At 42.2% G+C, this 25000-nt stretch overlaps 5 protein-coding genes and 1 long non-coding RNA gene across 7 annotated transcripts in view; 4 read left to right on the plus strand and 2 right to left on the minus strand.

Annotated features, from left to right (window-relative positions):
• LOC129745865 (uncharacterized) lies at positions 1-2009 on the plus strand. The gene is made up of 2 exons (XR_008737200.1): positions 1-64; positions 124-2009. It is a non-coding gene; the product is annotated as an uncharacterized LOC129745865 (long non-coding RNA).
• A 2954-nt stretch (positions 2010-4963) lies between these two features.
• On the minus strand, positions 4964-7222 carry LOC129746287 (uncharacterized). The gene is made up of 3 exons (XM_055739884.1): positions 7045-7222; positions 6106-6214; positions 4964-5845 (listed from the first exon to the last, which is right to left on the minus strand). The coding sequence occupies exons 1-3, from the start codon at positions 7065-7067 to the stop codon at positions 5543-5545; spliced, it is 435 nt and encodes a 144-aa protein (XP_055595859.1). The 5' UTR covers positions 7068-7222; the 3' UTR covers positions 4964-5542.
• Positions 7223-10766: 3544 nt separating this feature from the next.
• On the plus strand, positions 10767-15066 carry LOC129744912 (uncharacterized). The gene is made up of 3 exons (XM_055737670.1): positions 10767-11363; positions 11428-11593; positions 12570-15066. The coding sequence occupies exons 1-3, from the start codon at positions 11220-11222 to the stop codon at positions 14543-14545; spliced, it is 2286 nt and encodes a 761-aa protein (XP_055593645.1). The 5' UTR covers positions 10767-11219; the 3' UTR covers positions 14546-15066.
• A 4684-nt stretch (positions 15067-19750) lies between these two features.
• On the minus strand, positions 19751-20391 carry LOC129746075 (DNA-directed RNA polymerases I, II, and III subunit RPABC5). 2 transcript variants are annotated; one of them, XM_055739519.1, is made up of 3 exons: positions 20236-20391; positions 20055-20168; positions 19751-19976 (listed from the first exon to the last, which is right to left on the minus strand). In XM_055739519.1, the coding sequence occupies exons 2-3, from the start codon at positions 20147-20149 to the stop codon at positions 19868-19870; spliced, it is 204 nt and encodes a 67-aa protein (XP_055595494.1). In that variant the 5' UTR covers positions 20150-20168; positions 20236-20391; the 3' UTR covers positions 19751-19867. The 2 variants fall into 2 exon arrangements, with proteins under 2 accessions (XP_055595494.1, XP_055595495.1); XM_055739520.1 differs by having other exon boundaries at positions 20055-20182; positions 20236-20379.
• A 28-nt stretch (positions 20392-20419) lies between these two features.
• Positions 20420-22344, plus strand: LOC129746073 (aminoacyl tRNA synthase complex-interacting multifunctional protein 1). The gene is made up of 3 exons (XM_055739518.1): positions 20420-20546; positions 20614-20868; positions 21498-22344. The coding sequence occupies exons 2-3, from the start codon at positions 20617-20619 to the stop codon at positions 22251-22253; spliced, it is 1008 nt and encodes a 335-aa protein (XP_055595493.1). The 5' UTR covers positions 20420-20546; positions 20614-20616; the 3' UTR covers positions 22254-22344.
• A 1048-nt stretch (positions 22345-23392) lies between these two features.
• LOC129743136 (patronin-like) overlaps positions 23393-25000 on the plus strand; it is a 249133-nt gene continuing 247525 nt past the window's right edge. Inside the window, exons 1-2 of the mRNA XM_055735103.1 lie at positions 23393-23611; positions 23957-24154. The gene's annotated coding sequence lies outside the window, so the exon portion shown is untranslated. The remainder of the gene's footprint in view (positions 23612-23956; positions 24155-25000) is intronic.

Raw genomic sequence — 25000 nt, forward strand, 5'->3', positions numbered from 1 at the left:
GAGTTCTGCTCCAACACCTTCAAATCGAACGAGGACCTGAAACGGCACCGCCGCTCCCATACCGGTACAGTTTCTCTAATGCTCACGCAACAGGCCGAGTTAATGTCGATTAAAATGTCCAAGACTCTTTCAGGGGAACGCCCGTTCCGATGCGATACCTGCCCGAAGGCCTTCACCCAGTTGTCGAATCTGCGAGCCCACACCAAAATCCACGAGAAGAAGCGAACGTCGTCAACCAGCGGCTTTGGATGCAGTATCTGCCTCCAGGAGCTGGACACCCCGGAGGCCCTCAGCGTGCACCTGAAGACGCATCAGCAATACCACCATCAGTACAACTGTTTGAACTGTGCAAGGACATGAAACAACAACAACAACAACAGTAGACCTGATCTAGTTTTTAGGAGTTTATTAGATGCAGTGTATAGGAAACAGTAAGGAACCCCGTAGCGATTGCGTAGAACCAAAAAATATTCGTGTTAAGATGCTACCAACCCGTTAGACAAAGGAAGAACAAAAAAAAACAACCTCTCCCCGTACTCTGGAATACGACCGAAGCATTATACACAAACCATGCCAATATACACCAGCGCGCGTTATTTAATGTTTGAAACATGTACTATTGTGATTGTATTAGCGAAATAAATGTTGTTGTCTGTAGTAAAGCTTAGTTCTTTTAGAAATGGGACAGTTACGAATGCGTGTATCTCGAAAACCGTTCGTTTGACCTAAATACTTTCTATGAAGCAAATGAAGGTAATTTTATGATGATTCATGAAAAATTTTGAAAAAAATTATTTATCGTTTTTTGTAAGAAAAAAATCTACTTTATTCTTGGTACCTCCCATCGGCCAGCGCACACTTTTTTCATTAATGATATTGATCAGTTTTTCAAACATATACTTCGTCTAATCTGAATTTTAAATTGCTACATCCTCCTCCTTCAATTTCTGATACTTTTAGGTCCAATACTTCTCTTTTAAATGAAACTGAGTGCAATTAAGTGGATTCAGCTGTTTCGAAATCAACAAAACTTGGTTATTTTTGAGCCACTTTAAAGCGTTTTACGTAGAATTTCTGCTAGCAAAATCTGACAATAACGAAGTAAAGCCATCATGAGATTGAACTTAAAGTATAATCGGTTAGTCTAGATCGTTGGTTGCGAAGAGTACTTACAAGATTACTCTTTCAAGGCTTTTAAAAACAGCGAAAACAAAAGTTTTATTTTTGAAAATTGTTGCTTTTTTCAACAGGTGCGGAATTTTGGCAAATGATTATATTTTATACAAAACAACCAGCAAATACATACTTTAATATGCTCGGGACCTTGCCACGAGCAGACATGGTATAGAATTCAAACGCAGAAATTTGTTTGAAATAGGGTATTTAATAAGGTTTGTTATTCATTAGAAATCATCTATCATGTTGCCTCGGTACCGGTTATGCAGCTTACGAGCTCTGGAAATAGCAAAAAATTGTTGTTTAAAGTTGGGTTTGAATGCCTCATTACTAGGTAACACTTTCAGCTTATCGGAGAATTTTTTTTCGAACATTTCAGCGATCCACCCTAAGTTTTGAGCTTATTCCAAATAAAAAATGCTGCTAATGAGACTTGACTTCTCAGATGACCCTTAACCGTAGTTGCCGATCATGTGCTTCACTTTAATGCTTAATTTGAAATTTTTGGACATTTTTGACAGTGTTTGCATACTTTTCCACCACTCACACACAGTAATTCTTTGAATAATCAACGGTTTTGTCAGCTATCAATTTGATAATGATGGATTTTGAAGGAAACTGTGCAAAATTATTTTTTTCATTTTCTCTTGCATCGTTAATATCTCAAAAACGCATTAAGTTAAAATTTTGAGAAAAATATGTCAGAAAGTAGTTTTCACAGGCAGCAAAATGCTGTCAAAATTTTGAATGTCCGATCACTACTAAACGAGCTATTAGCAAAACAAAGTGTCCCATTTCTAAAAGAACTAAGCTTTATACGTCTGGTAGTTGTAGTAGTTGTCGTTTGGGTGGTTTTATCCGAGAGAAACAGCCATTTTTTATGCAGAGGGGCGGCGTGCGGAGTCCAACAACGTCCTGGTGGTGTTCGGGACCAAAAACAGCAACATCACGACGGTCCTCCTGCGAGATAGTGGGGTTAGCTGGGGGCCTTGCGAGTCCGTGACTACAAAAAAAACATAAGCAACGAACAACAAATTTCGGATGGAAATCGGCAAAGACCCACGCGACTAAAAGGGAATAGCGATTGGAAACTTGGAACATGGAACTGCCGATCTCTAAATTTTATGGGCAGAACCCACGTGCTCTCCAATGAATTGAAGAGCCGCAAATTCGACATCGCAGCGCTGCGGGAGGTCTGCTGGAAGGGCTCCACGGTACGAACGTACCCAGATGGTCGTGCCATCTACCAGAGCTGCGGCAACATCATCAACGTCACAGCACTCACCTTGGAAGTACCGGTGACGACAAAGACGCGCAGCTGGAGCGTGAATACGACCGTTGCCCAAAACATGATATCAAGATCGTCATCGGGGATTTTAATGCTCAGGTCGGCCAGGAGGAGGAATTCAAATCGACAATTGGAAGGAAAACGGCCTCAGCCTTATAGATTCCGCCGCCTCCGTAGTACCTTTTCCAGCACCGCCTCCCGCACAAGTACACCTGGAGATCGCCGTACCAAACGCAATCACAGATCGACCACGTTTTGATATACAGCCGGCACTGCTCGGACATCATCGACGTCAGATCCTGTCGAGGCGCCAACATCGAGTCAGACCATTATCTGGTGATGGTAAAGATGCGCCCAAAACTCTCCGTAGTGAACAACACACGAAACCGGCGCCCGCCTCGGTTAAATATCGCACGACTGAAGCAACCTGAGGTCGCAGCAGACTACGCGCACTCGGTCGAAGCAGCGCTGCCGGCTGAAGGCGAGCTTGATGAAGCCCCTCTCGAGGACAATTGGGATACCATCAAGACAGCCATCAACAGTGCTGCGGAGAACGTCATCGGTTATGTGGAGCGAACTCGACGGAACGACTGCTTTGACGAGGAGTGTAAGGGGGTGATGGACAAAGGAATGCCGCGCGGGCGGCAGTAGTGCAAAGAGGCGCCCGTCGAAATGTGGAAAATCATCGACAGCGGAAGAGGCAGCGAGTCCGAATTTTCCAGGAGAAAAAGCGCCGCCTGGCAGAGGAGGAGCTAGAGCAGCTGTATCGTTCCCAAGAAACACGAAAGTTCTATCAGAAATTCAACGCATCCCGCCAAGGCTTCGTGCCGCAAGCCGAAATATGCCGGGATAAGTACGGGGCATCTTGACGGACAATCGTGATGTTAAAAAGGTGGAAGCAGCACTTAGATGAACACCTAAACGGTGCACATGCAGGAGATCAAGACGGTGGGGGAAGGTATGTACATCGCCGACATAGCCAACGACGTAGAGGAGCCACTCCCAACGATGAGTGAAGTTAAGGAAGCCATTCGCCAGCTGAATGGAAACAAGTCGGCTGGGAAGGATGGCATCGCAACTGAACTCATTAAAATGGGCCCGGACAAGTTGGCCGACTGCCTACACAGGTTGATAGTCCGGATCTGGGACATAGAACAGCTACCGGAGGAGTGGAAGAAAAGGGTAATATGCCCCATCTGCAAGAAGGGCGACAAATTGGACTGTGAGAACTACCGAGCGATCACTGTTCTCAATGCCGCCTACAAAGTATTGTCCCGAATCCTACTTCGCCGCCTAACGCCACAAGCAAACAGATTCGTGGGAAGTCATCCGGCCGGCTTCATGGAGGGACGGTCAACGACGGACCATATATTCCCATTACGGCAAATCCTCCAAAAATGCTTGAACACCAAGCCCATACGCATCATCTATTCATCGACTTCAAAGCCGCGTACGACACGATCGACCGTAACGAGCTATGGAAAATCATAGACGAGAATGGTTGGCCTAATATGGACTCCACAAGCAACTGCGGACGAGAAGACTTAGTCCTCGCACGAAGTGTAACCTGTATATATGACGCTGATTAGACCGGTTGTTCTCTACCGGCACGAGACATGGATTTTGCTCGAGGAGGACCTGCGTACACTCGGATTATTCGAGCGACGAGTGTAAAAACCCATCTTTGGTGGCGTTCAGGAGAACGGAGTGTGGAGGCGAAGGATGAACCACGAGCTCGCGCGACTCTACGGCGAACCCAGTATCCAGAAGGTGGTGAAGGCTGGACGGATACGCTGGGCGGGACATGTTGCGAGAATGCCGGACGACTGTCCTGCAAAACAGGTGTTCGCTACGAATCCGGTAGGAACAAGACGAGCGGAGGCGCAACGAGCGAGGTGTTTAGACCAAGTGGAGTGTGATCTGGCGAACGTGGGGTGTCCGAGAAATTGGAGGACGGTTGCCATGGACCGAGTGAATTTTAGGAATTATGTTCATCAAGTTATGTCGTGAGACGGAATACTATGTAAAAATTTTTTTTTCAAAATTCAAGCTCAGAATTCAGATTCAGGTTTCAGAACTCTAATACTGAATCCAAGTCAATAATCGAAATTTGACTCTAATCGTGGAACTGATAAATCTGGCATACCAGCTTAAGACAGATGATTGAGACTTCTGCTGAAAGAAAATCTCTAAAAGAATTGAGACTTCTATCAATAGAAATATTTTTTTTTAAATATTGAGATTAATATAAAGAGGGACATAGATTCTAAGGTTACTACCTATAATAATCTCTTCATATTCATCTCAATTCTTCGAGAAAATTTGTCTATTGGACGAAGTCTCCATCCTTTTTGAGATTTTTTTCACCAGAAGTCTCAATTAGCTGCCCAGCGAGTTCATAAAACAATCTGTGAAATGATTGTTAATTATATTTATTAACATTTTATTCTTACTCAAAAACTCCGGGATTTTCTCGAAAATAATTGCAACGAGCCAATGTAGTAAGGTTATAACAAAACTTTATTTCTCACAAACTCAGGTTAAATACACGGTTGCTTATACGACTAAAAAGCTCTTGAAAAAAAAAAATCTCCACTGATTCTATGTACAGTTCGTTTGTTTGTTTCGCTTTTTCATTTTGTTTGTTTTTGGTTTTGGCACGCGCCGCCGGCACAATGTTTCTTAAACCCGGCGCGGAACATCGACGATGACGACGACGACGACGGGGCTTCAGACTAGAGAAAGGATTAAACAATTCGGAAACATGCAACCGGTTGCGAGCGAACCCACCCTAAATCCAACATATCACAATATCGAACAGATTTTTTCTTTGAGAAACGATCTAGGATAGATGCGTGGCCAATGCTGCCACACAATCCGAAAACGGGGGAAAACGCTATAACGATAATATCTGGGTGGATAATATGTATAAAGGGGGGAAGGGGGTTAATATATGATACAAAAGAAAATTTGCTGGACAACCACTCAACTGGAGGTTGGTCCCCGGGATCGATCGTTAGAAGACTCTTCTGCAAGTTATGGGTGTTTCTCAGAAAAAGCATGCACTTGATGATGAGTTCACTGTTTGCTGGTACTTCCGGAAGACGCAGCACCCTCCATCACCGGGCTGGTGTTCAGTGGAACGGCAGTTGTCGCAGCCAGATTGCTTTCTGCTGTAGCTGCCGGGGTCACGGGAGCACCACTACTACTGGAGCTTGCCCCACCTGCTACTGCCGATGCTGCCAGAGCGGCCTGAATCGGACCATTGAAGCGCTGCAGGTTCACGTTGCGGATGCACTGCATCTTGAACTGGTAGTGCTCGTCGATTTTAGCTTTGCAACCATCGCAGATGAATGCCTTGCACTGGGGGGTCGAAATTATCTAGAAGTGTGGATCGTTATTTAGGTAGGTGTTCTTGTAAGAATTGGGCTCGTTCTGCGAGCCACGTGACAAGCGAAATATCACTTCGTCGAACTGACTGTAGGAAACGCTTCAAGAATGAAACTTAAGCTCAGATGAGTTTTGAAGACTAAAAGCCGCTCATCTAAGCTAACATTGCTTGCCTGGCGACTATTGAAGTCAGCGCTTCGAAGTGAAATTTGAAAAGTAACGTTACGTTACGTATCTTGTTCGTATCTTACCTGTAAGGTAGTGCATTCGTAGATTTTAGCCGAAATATTTTTGTCGATTTTGTTTAACTGGTTACCCCGGATTTTGCAGAGACGGCATGCGTTGTAGATACGTGGACAGCTAAAAAATAATTAGTGTTGGTTTTGAGAATGTTCAGTTATCACTTTTTCATACAAAAACTTTTGCAAAATGGTGAAACGAAGGGTTAAGTACGTTTGCTAGGAAAACACGTGCTTAAACTGGATCTTTAGATGGTATTCAACCTGTTGTTCTAAACTAAAAAAAATCACATTGTAAAAATTTTAATGTTCTAGTTTAGTTCAATACTATCTTGTAAAATTTATTGTAATTTTTTATTTAATTAACGGAACTGGAGAACCAACTACATATAATGACCAGGTAGATTGAGAAAAATAAAATTGATTGGAAGCTAAATTAAAGTTTTTGAGCCTTAATATTAAATCATCATCATTTTTGTTACAACTTGGGTAATACCTATTCCTAAAGATAAAATTTACCTAAAAAAATACGCAAAAGGGGTTCAATAGATCCATCTTACAATTTTTTCATTATTGCATCTAATTAACTTTATCGAGCAATTAACTTTATTGAAGAAACTATTGAACATATTTTCTGGGCATGGTCATAAGAAAGTCGAGTCGTGATTTTAATTATTTACATATTCTAATAGGAGGCACATTTTTGTCAATGCATCCAGAAACCTGTGAATTTTAACGCGTGTTAATTAGCAATGCATTATTCCTATGAGGTAGCATTTATAACCACAAATGAAGGAAGACAGAAAAAAAAAACCCTGCCCTTATCAAGTCTTTGCAGATCGAAATGTTATTCTTTTTCTCCGCCAATCGATTTTCTAAATTTTACTTCGCAACTCATCATCTGCGTCATACGCCTGGTCCAATTCGGTGACCTTTTTGAGGGATACTTACATCAGATTGGTATCTTGCACCATTGTGGAGTGTTTTCGGAGTCTTACTAACCGTGTCCTAAGTTTAAAGTTATCTTTCCAAATGCTGTATTTCGGTGAAATAGATTCGAAACTGGCCTTATTTGCACGACCTGAACTAATTATGAATTAATGTGGAAAAATGTCACTGGGTGTTCATTTCTTTAGAGACGAATTCGATGTGACAGCGATGAACAGCCTTTGTTTACATTCCTTCGGATAAACTCTCTGTTGTTGGTTCATTCGATTTTTAATTCGAACAAACGGCGATACATATGCTGGATTTCCGATGAATCTGTTTAAAAGTTTTGGAAAATTTCAGAAATCTTACTATGAATTTCGCTTTTCAAGTTTATTGAAAGTCGAATTATTTGTTTACAATTTTTATGAAAACTGTTAACATGAATCACCATTTTCAACAGGCTCAATTAACGCGCCAGCACTAAATTTTACTTCGGAAGTTCGGATTTCCGACAAAGAAAATGAAGTACTAGATTGTCGGAAATCTGTGTTTTGTTGCCAGTTCAACAGTGACGTTTCTAAAAATTTTATTTCAATTCAAAATACTTCGAAAGTCCGGATTTCCGACAAAGGAAAATGAAGTACTAGATTAAATATATACACAATATAATCGCACCAGCACTAAACTTTACTTCGGAAGTTCGAACTTTCATCAAAGGTACTAGATTGTCGAAAGGCTGTATCCAGCTGTCAGTCCACAAGCGACACAAGCGAATTTAACTTAAATGCACAATAACTTCGGAAGACCGGACTTTCAACAAAGAAAAATGCAGTACTAGATTGTCAGAAGTCTGTATTGAGCTGTCAGTTCAGCAGCGACGTTTCTAAAAATTTTCATAAATGCACAATATTTTATACAAGTTTTCACCAATTTTTTTTTATTTGAACTTTGGAACCAGATTTTACTATCTCTATCGAACTTTATTGAAAAAAAACATTGTGCATTAAAATCCATTTTTTAGGAATGTTGCTGGTGATCTGACAGCAGAACAGACTTCTGACAATCTAGTACATCATTTTTCTTTGTCGAAAGTCGGAAGTCCGGACTTCCGACAAAGTAAAATAGTGTACTAGATTGTTGGAAGTCAGTGCCCAGATGTCAGTTCATTAACGACGTTTCTAAAAATGTTCATAAATGCAGGATATTTAAAACAAGATTTCACCGAATTTTTTCATTCGAACTGTTGTACCAGATTTCGCTATCTTTATGAAACGTCATTGAAAAAAGCATATTGTGCATTTAAATCCAAGTTTTAGAAACATCGCTCGTGAACTGACAGCTGAACAGACTTCCAATTATCTAGTACTTCATTTCCTTTTGTTGGAAGTCAATTTTTTACTGACTGAATCACTAAATTTTACTTCGGAAGTCCGGACTTCCGACTTCCAAAAAACTTCCGACAAGGAAAAGTGAGGTACTAGATTGTCGGAAGTTTGTGTTTATTTATTTAAATTCACAATATATAAAATTTTCAGAAACGTCGCTGGTGAACTGGCAACAATACATACTTCCGATAATCTAGTACTTCAATCTTCTTTGTCGGAAGTCATTCAGAAGTTGGAAGTCCGGGCTCCCGACTTCCGACACCTACATGAGATCTGGGACTTTAGACATGAGACTTAACACATGCGATGTGAAACATGAGACGTGACGAGAGCCAAGAACTAAAACATGAGACCGTGACATGAAACATACGACATGCGACGTGAAACATGAGTTTCGAGACAAGAGACATGTGGTGTGCAACACGAGTCATGAGATCTAAGACATTTGACATATTATATTAGCCTTGAGACATGTGAAATGCGACGTGTGGGACACCGCATATAGTCGTTGCCACTGGCCCTACCCCCCTTGGACTGCGGCCCAAACAGCAGGCGGTCCAGCAGTAGAAAGAAGAAGAAGAAGGGATACCGCCAGACGATATTATCTCCGTTCCATATTCGAGTCAATAAATCTATTAAAAAAGTATCGAATTGTCATCGGAGCGCCCCTCGTCAGTAGACGATGAGTTACCACCAGATGTCACCGTTGGGATTTTGCTCCACGCGCATATGCTGCTTCGCCCTACCTTAGCTAGTTGACGAATCGCCGTAGTTTCTGCAGACGTGCCTGAATTATCTTCAGGTAAGAACGCAATTTTCCTGATCTCTTGCTCTCGACCGGAACCAGGTTGCACACGACGTCAGACTTGAGACCTTAAACAGTCTCAACTTTAAGGTCCAAGTCTCAGATCACATGTTGCATGTGTCCGGTTTCAAGTCTCCAGCCATAGCTTCATGTTTCAGATATCAAGTCATATTTCTAAGGTCTAGCCTCGAGTCGCATGTCTCAGGTTTCAGATCTCATGACTCAATTATGTAAATCCCGAGTTTATCCCACCCCTACTTCAACACGGATACCGTATTCGGTATCATTCGGTACATGTGAGACATAAGAACCGAGACTTGAGATGTGAAACATTAGGAGACTAGAGGTTTGTGACATGAGACCTGAAGCATGACACATGAATATAAGAGCTGTAGACCTGAAACATAAAGGAAGAAAAATGGAACTTTTATTAGACAGGAGTACTGATTCTTGAGACACACATCGCTCCGTAGAACCGTAGAAGAGCTAAAAATCCATAGACCTACGGTAGAATCCGTAGATCTGGCCACGCAGAATGGAGACATAAGACCTGAGACCTGAGTCATGACATTCGAGACGAGAGACACAACTCATAAGACATGCAAAGTAAGGAATGAACCGGTCTCACGTATCATTTCTCATTTCGCATGTCTCTCACGGATCATTTTTCACGACTAAAGGCAGAAACACAATACAGCGTCGGTCGTCGCGTCACGTCAGCGGTCAACGCTGTCGATAAGTACTAAAACGCGGACGCGACGCACCCGACAATTTTTGCATCACAATTCAGCGTCAAGAGACATCTAAGACGTCTCTTGACGCTGAATTGTGATGCAAAAATCGTCGGGTGCGTCGCGTCCGCGTTTTAGTACTTATCGACAGCGTTGACCGCTGACGTGACGCGACGACCGACGCTGTATTGTGTTTCTGCCTTAACTTCTTACATCTCAGTTATAACATCACATTCATTATTTCTCACTTCTCACCTTTCAATTCTCATTCCCACGCCTCACGTCTCATTTCTCACTCTTGTTTCACCCCTCACATAACACGTCTATCGTATCAACTCTCACTTCGCACACCCCATTTGGCATTTCTCACATCTTACGTCTCAATTCTCTTTACTCATTTCTAACATCGTTCGTCTCACTTTCCATTTTTCAAGTGTCATACAAAAACGACAACTTCGTATTTGTTTTCTCCCCTCGTTCAGTGTTCCACCGTACCCGATTAAAACAAACACAAATCGTCGCCAGTGTATTGCTACCTCACTCACTCACACGCTCTCTCGCAACACTGACAAATTTGTGGGGCAGTACCGGCCGATGGCAGTGCAACACCAGGTCAAGACCAGTGCAACACTGTCCGAATAAACAAATAGTTTGGCAGCACCTAGTGGTGCACCAGTGCCACACTCGGCATAAACAAATATGGTAAGTTAAAATCGAGTTAGAAGAAATTCAAACGAACTTACCAGTTTCTCGGTCCTCGGAGCTAGATCTTTAAATAACAGGTTAAATTTAGACATCTTAGAACACCTTGGTAGCTGAACCGAACCACAAAATTACTCGGGACTTGAAGACTGGCATACCAGATCCAGTCTTCGTTCAAACTTCGTCAAATTAATCTAGTACCACCCTGTCTACGGTGCAGCGGCCTTTGATGGTTCACTCCGAATAACGGTAGATGTTCATTCGGTTCATTCGAACATCGAGTCACAGAGGCTTGTTTTGACTTTTACCCGTGTCCGTGTGTTCAATCCGTTCAATCACTCTTCGCGTTTGGTTTAATGGAATTTTCATCAGTGCAAGTCTATGTGCCATCCGGGTGAAAATTAGTGGTCAATTCGGTGTTTCGGGCTTCTAATCCGCGGAAAACAGTGTACATCGGTTCTGACTCTGACAGTGTGGTGTTGTTGCGTGGTAAGGTGCATCGGTGGGGGCAAACAACAAGTCGTATCGCTTTTGTTGTATATGCAGTGAAAGCTGGTCTAGTGGGTTGGTTTAATGGGAGATACTCCAATGGAGCTGAACGTATCGAATTGCTGTCGATTGTGTCTGAAGGATGCCTCCAGTGATCGGACGGCTCCTATCGATTTAATCCTGCGCCCAGATGTAGGCGGTCTTATTAATGAGCTGTATGGTCTTAACGTAAGTTCCCTTGGGGAGGGAGGATTTTTTTTTCTTTGGAACTGACTGATTAATGGTTTTACAGATAAAGAAGACCGAGCGCGGCTCAAAGTATATCTGTTGGACCTGCTACAAAGATGGGATCAAGCTGCAAAAGCAACTGCAAATCTGCGAGAGCAAGAAGAAGCTGATAGCTTTGAATCAGCAAATTCTCCAGTCGCAAGAGGCGGCCTTTCCGGATTTGGAAGAAGGTAATTTGTTACATTCAATCATTTCCCCTGTTCACTCGGTAGTTATTCAAAATAATCAAGATGGCGACGCGATTGCTACGGCACATCCAGGTCAGCATGAACTTTCGTGTTCGAAAACCCCTGAAGCGACATCTTGAGGTATTAGTTTGGAACTAATTGTCGGTAAAGAAGAGCGTCGTTTGTTTGTGTAGGTACATCCATAACAATGGACTATTGTTCATAAGAGGGTATATCGCACTTCGAGGATGTATTCTGCAAATTAGTCCATTAGACCATAAGCTTAAAAAAAACGAACACACACATATAGGATCTCAGTGAAACTTCATGTTTCTTTGAAGAGATCTAAATTCTTCTTAAGACTAAGCGTACATCTTTCAAGGATATAATGGCTAGCATTTTACTTATGCTAACACCACCAACCCACAGAAAGAGTACTATGTTTGCCGTGACCAAGACTTGATCTCATGACCTCTGGCTTAGAAGACTTGAACGCTATCTTCTAGGCCACGGTCGGCGGCGGAGCTTATTCTCGCTTTTAGGATTTTATCAGTTTCAGCTTCATTCTCTTACCATGAGCTTATTGCGCCAGCACTAAATTTTACTTCCGACAAAGAACAATGAAGTACTAGATTGTCGGAAGTCTGTGTTTTGTTGCCAGTTCACTAGCGATGTTTCAAAAAATTTCATTTAAATGAACAATACTCGGTTCCACGGTTTTCTCCATTAGGTTTGAGAACCACCTTTCCCTGCTTGGGTACCACATTAATCTAGTTTGGTTTGGGCATCACTGTTATGATCAGTGCGAGCACTATCTTGATCCGTTTGAATTTCGCCAACGTGGTATCCTGATCCGCATTCCTGAATGATTGCTCTAGAAAAATCTCTCTCATTTGTAGATTTCTCAACTTACTCGTAAAGTAATATTGTTTCTATCCTTTACTTACCTTAACTTATCCTATTTTTCTCTGCTTCACAGATGATTCGTTCAGCGAACTTCCCACCAGATACCGTCCTCCGACGGCTACCCCAGCCAAAGTGCAGCTTCAGCTGGATGATTGCATGCGAAGTGCACATTTCCGCGAATTGCTATTGAACCCATTCGAGCTTGGACACATTCGTGTGTCCGGTCCAATATATCAGGATGCGATCAACAGCTATATCGACATGTGGTATCCCGTGCAGTCGTTCTGTTCAAGGTGCCGGCAAAGCTTCTGGGATCCAACACACTTCGAAGAGCACCTAGTGAGCTGTAAGCATAAATGTTTGTTCTGTAGAAGGGCGTACAGTGCCTACGAAAGCTGGAAGTCTCACACATGTTCCAGACGGGATCATTACAGAAAAACTAGGAAAGCACGGCGGCTTAAAGCAGTTAAAGAAGCGATCCCGATTAAGCGCATCAAATTAGGAGACCTTAAACAAGCACTGACGACGAAACCGGTTAACACTGCTAAGGCACCTCCTCCTAAAGCGGCTAGTTCAAAAATAACTACGGTACCAGCGAATCCGTCAGCTACTAGAATTGAAAGTGTTGCTAGTATGGACAAAGAGTTGTCCAACCTTGTAGAACGATGGTACGGTCAAGACCAAGACCTCGATGATCTTGAATATCAAGAGCCGGTCGTGAGGAAACCTCAACAGCCGAAACCTAGCAATACATTCACGAATTCGCAACTGTGCAACAAGGTGATCGAAAATGCGTTCAACCCGAATGGCCCATCCCGTAGGCCGGCTATTTCGGTGAAACCCATGAGTCAGTTGCTGGGCCCGAACAGTATTCCCGCAACTCCTCCACCTCCGTTAGTTGCTATAAATGCGTTCCAGAATGAAGAAGGTGTACAACTAGCATCATTGAATGATGTCATCGAGATCGACGACGATGAGCCGCCGGCTCCAGTTCCTTCTACATCCACTGCTCCACCACCAACTCAAGCTACTGAGCAACAAAAGGCGCTGAGCGAAAATGACATTATGAACATTGTAAAACATTTTAGAGGAATTGACGAAAACGAATCGTATCTAGTGAAAGCTAAGATAAATGGCTCTCAGAAATTGATATGTATTAGTAAACGAAAAGGCGAAGGAAGCGGTACTTTAGCTAATCCTAATACAAATGCTATTAAAACCGCCAAACTACCCACAAATTTGCCAGCAATGACTGTAAAGCCAAATCTAAATGTACCTACGGCTCGTCCTGCGCCAATGGTTTCCGGTGCCCTTGCAGCTACCAGCAAACCAGCTACAGTTGTCAGTGGTATACAAAATAAAACTGCGTTTAAAAACCCATCCATTCCTCAGACCAGTATGCCGCAACTGAAGATCACACACGTACAATCCTTGGGACAAGCTGGTGGAACCAGCGCCGGTCAAGCGAATGGAAAATCTTCTCCGGCACTTAACCGACCTAGCATTTCGGGGCAGCAAGCACCCAGACGAATGTTGAAACCGGTTGCCACCCAGGTTCCCCCACTGGCAGTAGCAGCAGGCAGCAGTAGCACCGTACCCAAAGGCCCACGAAACATAATCGTGGGAAGTAATTCGTTAAATATGCTAAACATGCCGAAGGCTCCAAACACAAACCCGAGACCACCAGGTGGACCTAGCGTTAGTCAGAGTGCTACCGGCACTATTCAGCGTAGATTTATCGTTCAACGTAAGCCCGCGCAAACCGTTACGCAAAGCTTGTTGAACCGATCCCCGAACAATATTACCGTTGCAACATCCAGCGGTTCAGAACGTAACTCGCTTCTGCGTAACCAACTCACGCAATTACCGCCAAAGCAGTATCCTATTCAGCAGCAACAACAGCCTCGGCAACAAATGCATCCAGTCATTTCGGCTGTATCCAGTCGGGGAGGAACCGTTCCGCTTCAAAATGGCATCATAAACGCACTAAACGACACCACCCTAAACAATTTTCAGCTTAACAATACCATCATCAGACGAGTAGAGTAGAAGGGAGAAAACTCGAGCCGGATGTACATAGATTTTCGCGTAATCGGTAGTTATGTGTTAACGAACAGGTAGAACGTAAGAGCAATTTTTCGTTTTTTAAATGCGGGAAAGAAGTTGAAAACTACGCTATTCCCCTACTGCGCTATCACCTTTCACCAGAAACAAACAATGTTTAACATCTTTTACATCTTGTATAATAGTAATACACGAAACAAAATTTTCCATTAATAAAAACACTATCGTAAAATAATCAAAGCTGAATTCGTTACGTGGTTGTCTGTTTTGTTACAGAACTGAAAACGAAAGCATTACCAGACTCAAAATGATATTCCAACAACTTTTTTTTTTTATTAATATATCATTATTTTTAGCAAGTAACTTCCAGTTGTAGTCTTGTTAAACAATATAATCTTTTCGCGTCTAGCCAAACACATAATCTCAAACATACAACCGTTTTTTAATGCTTGAATTTAAATTATACAAAATAACTATAAACATATGAATATATTTTAAACTACAAATTATTTGAAATCTCACATTTTTCTGGTGTTAAGTTTTTTTCTGGTGTTAAATTTAAAAAAAAACTATTTTACTATTCCCAAAAACAATGTTAAACAAAAATAATTCATTCTCCGTATCTGTATTTTTTTTTGTATTACTCCTTAACTCTCCCAGCAAAATCGGATTTGAGCATAAAAAGTAAGTCAATTATCAACCATCATTCTCAGATATTTAAGCTGCGGTTCTAGATGTCGTATGATCTCCAACAGTATCTATGTCCTGCAAAACCTTTTTTTTTGTGACTATCACTAGCACTCCGGTTTTATGCAGCCATGTTAAAATCGCGAGTCTACATACTCGCACTTCGCCAGATTTGCAGATCGAATCTATTTCGTTAAACTCAAACTGCTATCGGTAGGTGGTAGGGACATGAGAACGGGAAATGAGCGAGAGGGTGAAGCGAGCCTACCTGACGACCAAAAAAAAAAGGTCACCAAGTTTCATTTTGCCAAAATCAGTTCATTTTTCGATTTTCGTCAAACCTACGTACTTGAGCGGTTTGCAATCTGGCAACGCTGTTCTCTTCGAACTAAAATCCGAATCTTTAACTCAAACGTCAAATCCATATTGGTGTACGGGTGCGAAGCTTGAAGCACATATGCGGTGACGATACGAAAACTGCAAGTTTTTGTGAATCGCGCGCTTGGTGGCCTGGCAATTGGATCTCAAACGTGGAACTATATCGCCGGTGTCATCAAAAGACGCTAGAAATCGAGATTCGGGAACGCAAGTGGAGATGGATTGGGCACACGCTGCGAAGAGATGAAAACGAGATTTGCAGAGAGGCGCTTGACTGGAATCCAGATCGGTATCGAAGAAGAGGCAGGCCCAGAAGCTCGTGGCAGCGTAGTCTGGCTCCGGATCGCCAGCAGTGGAGATCTTTTATCTTAGCCTCAGTCAATCGGCCAGGACCCTTAGGTAGGTAAGTAAGATGGTTCGAAATCATCAATGCAGAACTTTTCTCTTCGTTTTATGCGCATTGAAGTAATGATTGAAACGAAGATAAAATCAATCTGTACATAACGCGTTTAACTCGGAAGGAATCAGCAGATCGATTTTTTCCGAAGCGAGTTTACGCACGTCTGGTTTTATGGTGGGTTAAACGCAGCTTTTATCCTTTCATCAAGAAGTCTACCCTTCCTACAGTCACAGCTCTAACTGTATTCTACCTACTCGATTGTTTCACAAGTGATCATTAGCACTACATCATCTGCCAATCCGATTATCGGATTAACACATCATTATAAAAGACTCCCTGTGAGGTGTTTGCCAAATAGCTTCTCATCTGGCGTTTCGCAAACTCAGTAAACATTCAATTGCATCTACTGTAAATCTTCCTTCCCGGAAACCAAACAGTGTTAGCACAAGAATGAAGATGATCCTCTTTAACAACTCGCCAAGAGTGTCCAGCAGATAAATGGATCTGTTTAATGGGGTTGTCCCGGTTTCGGTAATAACACAACTTCATAGTTTTCCGGAGGTTCGGAAAGATTTTTCGTCGTGACCCTTTCGTAGCACCACTCTGTAAATATCTGTAATGGCACCCTCCCTAGTTGGGAATTCCGCCCTGTCCTAAGGCATTATAGACATCACGTTTTTCAGCAACAACCACAATCAACAAACCACGTTCCGAAGCCAGCGTCTTCACTCGATGCCCTCGTCGACAGTTCTATTTCTAAAGTAGGCTACGCAGCCACAAGTTTCTGTACCGGCCTCTTTTTCGGAGTCAGGATACCGAGCGTGGTTATTGTGACGCTGTTTCAATCAATAACTTATTGGCAAGAAGTAGTAGATTTGGCACAGCACTTCAATTGTGTTGTGCTGCATAAAATCAACACGACATAGTTTCCAGTTGTGTCGTGTCGAGAATAACACAGTTGTGCTAAGCACGCAACACAGTGTTGTTACGAGCAAGGCTATTTTTTCACCCGTCACGGTTGACTGGACAGCATTTCTCCGTATATTCATTGGCGAAGCTCTTCACTCACATTGTGTTGAGGAAGAACCTAGACCATCCATTCCTCATGCTCAATACGAGTTTCTGTTATGATTTGCCTCGGTTCAACGACCTTTCAGTGGCCCCGGTCCGGTGATCTGACTCGACGGCGATTTCTCCAGCTCCGGTCCAGCGACATTCCAGTAGCTCCGGTTCGACGACCTTCCATGCCCTTGGCGATCCTTAATTCCTTCGGCGCAACGACCTTCGATGGCACCGGTCCGATAACGCGACAGTGGCCGGTCCTGATGACTCTGACTTGACAACCTTCCATTTCTTCGCTATTCCTATTCCATGGCCTTCCATGGCAGCTGCTCAGTGACCTCAGGAGCAACGATCTTCCAGTGGCTTCGCTTTGACGATCTCCATCTGGCTTTCGATTCGACGACCTACGCCTGTCTCCCGACTTTCTAATGATCGTGGTGTTCACAGGGAGCAGGGCGATGTCTCCTGGCGATGCACTTCTTCAACAACATGCACCGGTTTGCAGTCGTAGCCTTTATATCGACGATCATCTTTCGTTTCTGCTCGACAAGAACCTTTGCTCGACGACAACATTTCAGTGGCTCCGGCCTGTCGACATCCCATGATTCCTGGCTCGATGACATCCAATTGGCTAGCTTTCATATCCAACGTGTCCATGTCCTTCGCTGGTCGCTGGTCCGAAGACCTCCACCTGGTCCTGATCCGAAGACCTTCCAATTAGCTTTTGGTCTGCGTGTCAAAGCCTTTTCTGCGTCTCGACGCCTTTCCAGCTTGACTATCTCCAGTTGGCTTTTTGGTCCAACGACCTTCCATTGTTTGTGACTCACAAGTTCTCCAGTAAGCTGTTGGTTTGACGACCCACCACTTCCTGAAATGACGACCTTCTGCATGATGCCGGCATTCCATGACTCCTGGCACGATACTTTCCTCTTGTGGCTCGTCGCTTTCCCTGCACTTCGCCACTTTTGCGACATGACGTATCTTAGTGGTTTCAATCCGACAACCTTCAATAGGCTTTCCGGTCAAACGACCTTTCATGTCACAGATTTGATGACCTTCCGTTGTTCCTGGCTCGTAAGTCCTCCAGTCAGCTCTTGGTTCGACGACCACCACCTCCTGACATGACGATCTTCCGCGTGATATAGACCTCTCATGTTTCCTGGCTTACCGACCTCCACCTGGGTTTCCAGTCCGACGACCTTCCTGTTGGCTCCTAATACGACAACCTTTCACGTTTCTGGCTCGGATGTCCTTTATCTGGCTCCGATTCGACGACCTTCCAATTGGTTTTTGGTCTCTACTTACCTCTTGCAACTCGAAGCTTTCCCTGCGCTTCGCCGCCTTAGCGACATGACATATCTTAGAGTTTTCAGTCCGACAACCTACAATAGGCTTTCCGCTCCAACGACCTTTCATGGCACAGGTTTGACGACCTTTCGTTGTTCCTGGCTCGTAAGTCCTCTAGTTAGCCCCTGACTCGATGACTACCTCCTCTTGACATGACGATCTTCCGCGTGATATCGACCTGCCCAATCTTCCATGACACCCGGCATGACCTTCCAAACACCTGTCCGAAGACCTCTCATGTTTCCTGGCTTATCGCCCTCCACCTAGGTTTCCAGTCCAACGACCTTCCTGTTGGCTCCTCATCCGACAACCTTCCACGGTTCAGGTTCGACGATTTTCCTAAGGATTCTCGACTTGCCAATCTTCCTTATGGCTCCAGCTCGACGAACTACCAACTGGTTCCTTGTTCATAGTTGTTCTTGGTTTCACCTCTTTGTTCTTCCATCTGGCAACAAAACACAGACTTCCGACAATCTAGTACTTCATTTTTCCTTGTCGGAGTCTTTCGGAAGTCCGGACTTCCGAAGTCATCTCCTATCGGATCTGACTTGGAAATATTTCTTCGGTGATGCCACTAATGCTAGGCCAATATTGTAAAGAGCTCTTTCGGTTCGCGCGGTGGTGTAGGACGAATAGAATTACCCGATACGCAGTTCAGCTTGTTGCTGTCGAAAAGTATCCTCAATACTCTCACGAGTCCTACGTAGTAGCCAAGTTCAAAATGGGCTTTGTAAAAGGTCATCACGATTAGAAACCAGAATGTCTTTCGACAGACCGGGGAAGTGGTATTTTAGACAGAATCGTCAGGAAACAAAAGACCAGATGTGCAGACCTCTCCATGATGCTTTACAACCCTTCTTTGTTAAAGCTCTGTAAACGTCGATACAAGTTCGCTAATTAACAACGCCATCTATTGGAATAATCAATTTCGAACAACGACTCTAATGAACTCTAGATATCGAATCTTTCGAACTCATTTCATTTTCGAAAATATTCCCGAACGCTGGCTGAATGAACCCATGGTCATTACTCCCCCTTGAATGAACCCAAGATTGATTTGAAAAGTTTGAAAACCCTTGAAAATTTGAAGATTAATTTCTGCGATGCCAATCTTTGCCACTGGTCCATCAATTAGAACATTCCCATTTGCGATTTGATTTTTTAATAGTTTTTTCAAATAAAATTTCTGATTAAATCGAATAAAATTTCAAATCTTCCGAAAATCAAGTTGAAAATCTCGGTAAAAATAAGAATGTAGAAGTCTAACAGCTTCGAAGCTCCCGGCTGTGATTGAAAAAAAAACAATCTCCGCATACTTTATAGCTAAATGGAATTTATAAATTGTAAGAGTTATTGAGAAATTAGCATTATTAAGATACAGCCCTTAAAATAATGTTTACAGAGAAAAAAAGAAACACACGAACCATCAGTGCTCACTTTTCCAGCGGGGCGTAGTTGAGCAACTTTTCAATCAAATCGACATGGCCTAGCAACATGCGCCGGCAGCAGTACCGCTTTAGTCCGAGAGCATCGAGGGCATCACTGTTGAAACAACAATTAAGTCAGTTATATGCGAATAAAGCAATAAGGCATTGAATTTAAATAATGGAGCCAGTTTACCCTTCGGTGTATTCGGCCTGCAGCAGCCCCAGGTAGGCTTCCCACTTGTTTCCGATGACTTTTCCGCACGTGAAGCACCGCACCGGGATGATCATTTTGGAATCACAATTGAGCCTGAAGGAAGATGACTTGAATGTTAATTTTTAGTTCTTGAGTGAGTTGTACTTAATCGGAAACTTACTGTTCAAAAAGACTATCAAATAAACAAACTTTTCACGGTAAAAATGTGAAAATTTAGGCACCCCCGAAGCGAACGTTCTTTAATGTTTGGATTTTGTTGCGCGAGTAAACAAAAATGTGTGCTTCGAATTTTGACGGAAACTCGGATGAACGCAAATAATGAACTCATGAAAGAAGTGTTGCTAGTTCGAACATTTTTTGCGTACGACTTTTTGAAAATTTATGGATTCAAATTGACGAAAACAAATAAAAATAAAAATTTCACTGACAGTAGAGGTACCACGTTGTGTGTTTTTTTGATAAATTGCACAGGTACTGAAACATTAACTTAAAACCTTAAAAACCTTTTCTAAAATCCAAATTTTCAATCTCATATTAGTGCATGTTCCTTCGGTGTTGGCGTCCGGTTTTTGGGATTACCAAATTCGTCGAGAAGCGTTGGCCAAATCAACATAGTTTGTTGACTCCAATCACCGATACCATTATGACCAGCTTGGAGCGAGTTATTTCCAACAATCAGGCCGCAGAAGAGCTGTTGGCCTCTCTGAAGCAAGAGTTTCAGGCACTGAAAAACGAGAAAGCAGTTCGCCGAATCGAGGAACTCAAGGTGGAGAACGATGCCTTGCGAAAGCAGGTAAATTTGATCTGTGATAGTTAATTCGGACTAGCTTGTAGGATTTTCAGTTTTAAGGCACAATTTTCCCGTTTGTTTCAATAACATGCCGCTATTAAGCCAACCCTCATTCTGATAGAAATTATCTTGAATAAATTAGAAGGTTAAAAAAACACTTTTCATTACGTTGGAAGTACTAGATTAACTAAGCTGTTTGTTCATATGTCCTTAGTAATTTTATTCAAAATACGGTTTTTTGTGTCAATATTTGCGGAGAATTTTGATCGATAACCCCGCCAAAGGCGCAGCATCGTTTTCCGATCAAAGCAATTTGATCTAGAAAAAGTTTTTGATCATAGGGGGACCGAATTCCTCTTAGTATTGAGCCTTGTTTGCGTGACGTGACTCGCCAAATTTCGCCTCGCAGTTAAGAAACTACTATGAATGCTTCTACGAGAAACGTGAGTTCGATTATGCTTCGAGAAAGAATCGGAGCTCATCTGAACTGACATTTCGTATAAAGAACAAAAGAGCTGAATTGAGACGAGGCATGTCACGTGACTCAGAATAAACCCCAATGTGGCACCAGCTCACATATTACATGAAACCGTTTTAATTATCGTAATGAAACATTACCCTTTTCATTTTAGGTTGAAACTGCTCGAAAACAGCTGATTGCTTTGGAGGTAAAGAACGGCAAAGTCCAAATTCCGGTTCCTGGACAGTCACAAACAGTTGACGCCGAACCTGCCGTTGTCGTCGTTAAGCAGGAGCCGCAACAACAACAGCAACAGAACCAACAAGCAGCCAGAAATGACGTCAGCAAGGCTCCAAAAGAGAAGAAACCCAAGAAGGAAAAGGGCTCAGGGGATGCCAAGCCGGCCGCAACAGCGGCTGCTCTCGAAGAACCCCCGATCGATGTTGGTCGCCTAGATATGCGCGTCGGAAAGATCGTCGATATCTCTCGCCATCCCGATGCCGACAGTCTGTACCTGGAAAAGATCGATTGCGGTGAACCGCAGCCACGTACCGTCATCTCCGGCCTGGTCAAATTTGTCCCCATTGAAGAAATGCAGAACCGAATGGTGGTTGTGCTGTGTAACCTGAAGCCGGCCAAAATGCGAGGAATCCTGTCCGAAGCCATGGTCATGTGTGCTTCCACGCCCGAAAAGGTTGAAGTTCTGGCTCCACCGGAGGGTTCCGTCCCCGGAGATCTGGTGCACGTCGATGGTTATCCCCGGGTGCCAGACTCGGTAATGAACCCGAAGAAGAAAATTTTCGAAACTGTGGCACCCGATTTGCATACCAACGGTGAGCTGGTGGCATGTTACAAGGAAGGATCTTTCGTTGTGCCCGGGAAGGGGCCCGTTAAGGCTCAAACGCTGAAAAATGTTCATGTTAAGTAAAGTTAGAAACAACCACATCAAATGTATATGGAAATGAACTGTTAAGTGGCTTCATTTTTGGATAAATAAACCGTGAAAACTTTTTACATCAGCTTATCAACTTTTTATCTAAATGATTAAGGAAAGCGATCTTCTGATTTTTGTAAAATTCAAAATTATTTTCAGATTGGCATCACATTGGTAAAATATTAAAATAAGAGTAAAATACATTATTCGACTACACAAAGGCGTGTACCTAATTTTGATCTTTGGAAATTTCTTGAACTCGTTTCGGAGGTTTACATTCAGAGGATTTCAATATCTTAAAGAGTAGGACAAAATATTTATCAAAAATTTATTAATCAAAGCATGAACTTTTCATTCTGATACTTTTCTCAAAAGAATAATTTCAAATCACTTCAAAACTAAATTTCTATAATTCTCAAATTCTATATTTTTTTCTCATTTCAATTAGGTACATAACATTTGTTCAACTTCCATCAAATTATAAATCAATAGTTAAAACTCGAATTTAAGAGGTAGTATGAAATTGATCTTATATAGTTTGCTTATCCAAAATCCGTTTTATGGCTATGCAAAAGCGTGTTGAAAGATAAAAAATTGGATCTGTGAGAATACAGATGAAGTTAAATACAGAAGCAGTCTAAATTTATCCTTTAAATACTTAGGTAAACTTAATCCAATCTTAATGAGCTTGATCTGATAAAATGTAATTTTACAAAAAAAATTATCGTCACTGAATAAAGAAACAATTACAAATACAATTCTAAACATTAAATGTAATATAAATTAAGGCAGTAAATCTACGTTAGTAATATTCAACATAAATTTTCATTGATTTAAGACAGATAATTCCTTTCAATGTAAATCACACGTCCTTGTAAACGCCTTAATTTATGCAACTGATACGAGCAGGATGTAGAATAACTGACATAAAAAATCCAGTACGAATCATGAAAAACCAGTACACCTGGCACCCTTGCCTGGCGATGACAAACTGTCAAATTCCAGCGCTACCAACCAAACAAACCGAGCAAAACAACAACACAACACAGAGCGAAACGGGAGCGAACTGTCAAAATTCCTCTCTTTTTTCTGGCTGCGAGAGTGAGCGAGGAACGCATTTCGGAAAAATGAACTTCTTCCAACGGGGAGTCAAGAAAAGATCGTCGTCATCGATGGAAGCATAGTGCGATTTTTGGGATTTGCTACCCGTTGTTAGTGTAGTGTTGAAAATTTACCAGCAAAAATTGTTGGAAAACTAATTATTATTGTCACAATCGAGTGCAAATTTGTGAACAATAAACGGGCATAAGTGCAGTCCCGGTCGTGAGCAGTTTATTATCTACGAAATAAAGGTTTGAAGGTTTAGGAAAAGTTTTTTCGGTGTGAAAATTGATTACGAATGATAGTGCACTTGTGTATCTATTTCAGTGGAGTTTGGGCGAATTGATGTTTTTTTCTGAACGGAATAGGGCTTTTACATCAGATAATTTCTTGATTGTGTGGCTTCTATAGGCATAAACTGGTTAATTATTAAAACGGGGAAAAGGATTGACAAAATGATTGCTTAATCCGGTGGGGAAATTGGCAGTCGAATAAAGAAAAGAGAAATTCCGGATCCTGAATTTTCATTGACGGGAATTGGACCGTCTATAACTTTCATTATCTGAAATAACACGTATTTTACTGCTTGAAATTAGATAAAAACGAATCTGGGGTAATCAATAATAGATTGCAAACCTGATTTGAGAAGAAAAAAATTCCTACCCTCCAGTGCAACAGGGAATGTCATGGACAGCAAGTGAGGGAGGAGATTCCATCCGGAGAAGAATAGGTTGGAGATAGACGTCTAAATCTTCAATCGCTGGAATGGATTTCCCTAAAATCAAAAATTCATGGTAAGTTTTTCCAACCTAGTCATAAAAATAGCTTCGATATCATTGTAGCAGTACTGTTAACAAAGGTTTATAAATTAGAAAATCCTGTACCCCATCCCACATTTTTTGCATCGGGAGAGATGATGAATTTTTCGATTCCGTCATCAGCGCCATCCGAAGACAGTGATGGGATGAACTGGCTGGTTGGCTAGTATCAGAAAAGTATTCATCGGGTCGTTTCCATTAATTATTCTTTAAATTTAGATTTTCTTTTGATTTTACACATCGATTTCCCTCAAATTATCAGCGAAAATCCAATTCCAAAAATTTAATAATTTACGAGAAGGTTACCGAAGACCTTTTGAAAAATGCATGAGCAACTGTTTCCTTTGCGCTGGTATGGGTGTTAAGTGTATGCACGCAAGAATCGGAACAACATTGATGCGCTAGTGTGTGTGAAGTGTGAACTGTCGTACGTCGGCGGCCTCCCCTTGCCTTGAACAGTGGTAATCAATGAATTTCTCTTTTTTTTTTTTATAATTCGTTTATTTGAAACGGCTCGTACCGAAGGTTTTAAGGAGCCAAAGTCAGTTTTTTTTGTATTTACAATTCATTGTTAAGAACTAGAATAGATAAAGGGAAAAATAGTAAAGGATTGTTTAAAGACAGAGGTTGATAGCTTTTAAGTAAAGGTAGATTTCGAACATGTAATCAAGGTCTATCACAGCTAATACATCTCTTACAGGGGTGTAGGGTGGTTTCCCTCGGGCCCGAAGGGAGTCCAATAAATCCGCTCTGGCGGCTAGATGGACCTCACATGACCAAACGATATGCTCGATGTCGTTGAATTTCTCTTGTTTTCGGAAA

Source organism: Uranotaenia lowii, chromosome 2 (genome assembly GCF_029784155.1).
Source record: "Uranotaenia lowii strain MFRU-FL chromosome 2, ASM2978415v1, whole genome shotgun sequence".
Taxonomy (NCBI): domain Eukaryota; kingdom Metazoa; phylum Arthropoda; class Insecta; order Diptera; family Culicidae; genus Uranotaenia; species Uranotaenia lowii.

What these genes read in the sequence shown, in the direction of transcription:
- LOC129746075 (XM_055739519.1), bottom strand. Translation starts at nt 20,149, where the DNA reads ATGATCATCCCGGTGCGGTGCTTCACGTGCGGAAAAGTCATCGGAAAC. An exon ending in CAGGCCGAATACACCGAAGG is followed by an intron (nt 19,977 to 20,054) that starts GTAAACTGGCTC and finishes TTGTTTCAACAG; the next exon opens with TGATGCCCTCGATGCTCTCG.
- LOC129746073 (XM_055739518.1), top strand. Translation starts at nt 20,617, where the DNA reads ATGTTCCTTCGGTGTTGGCGTCCGGTTTTTGGGATTACCAAATTCGTC. An exon ending in ACGATGCCTTGCGAAAGCAG is followed by an intron (nt 20,869 to 21,497) that starts GTAAATTTGATC and finishes TTTTCATTTTAG; the next exon opens with GTTGAAACTGCTCGAAAACA.
- LOC129746287 (XM_055739884.1), bottom strand. Translation starts at nt 7,067, where the DNA reads ATGGTGCAAGATACCAATCTGAT. An exon ending in GTGCAAGATACCAATCTGAT is followed by an intron (nt 6,215 to 7,044) that starts GTAAGTATCCCT and finishes ATTATTTTTTAG; the next exon opens with CTGTCCACGTATCTACAACG. An exon ending in ACGAATGCACTACCTTACAG is followed by an intron (nt 5,846 to 6,105) that starts GTAAGATACGAA and finishes CCACACTTCTAG; the next exon opens with ATAATTTCGACCCCCCAGTG.
- LOC129744912 (XM_055737670.1), top strand. Translation starts at nt 11,220, where the DNA reads ATGGGAGATACTCCAATGGAGCTGAACGTATCGAATTGCTGTCGATTG. An exon ending in ATGAGCTGTATGGTCTTAAC is followed by an intron (nt 11,364 to 11,427) that starts GTAAGTTCCCTT and finishes ATGGTTTTACAG; the next exon opens with ATAAAGAAGACCGAGCGCGG. An exon ending in CTTTCCGGATTTGGAAGAAG is followed by an intron (nt 11,594 to 12,569) that starts GTAATTTGTTAC and finishes TCTGCTTCACAG; the next exon opens with ATGATTCGTTCAGCGAACTT.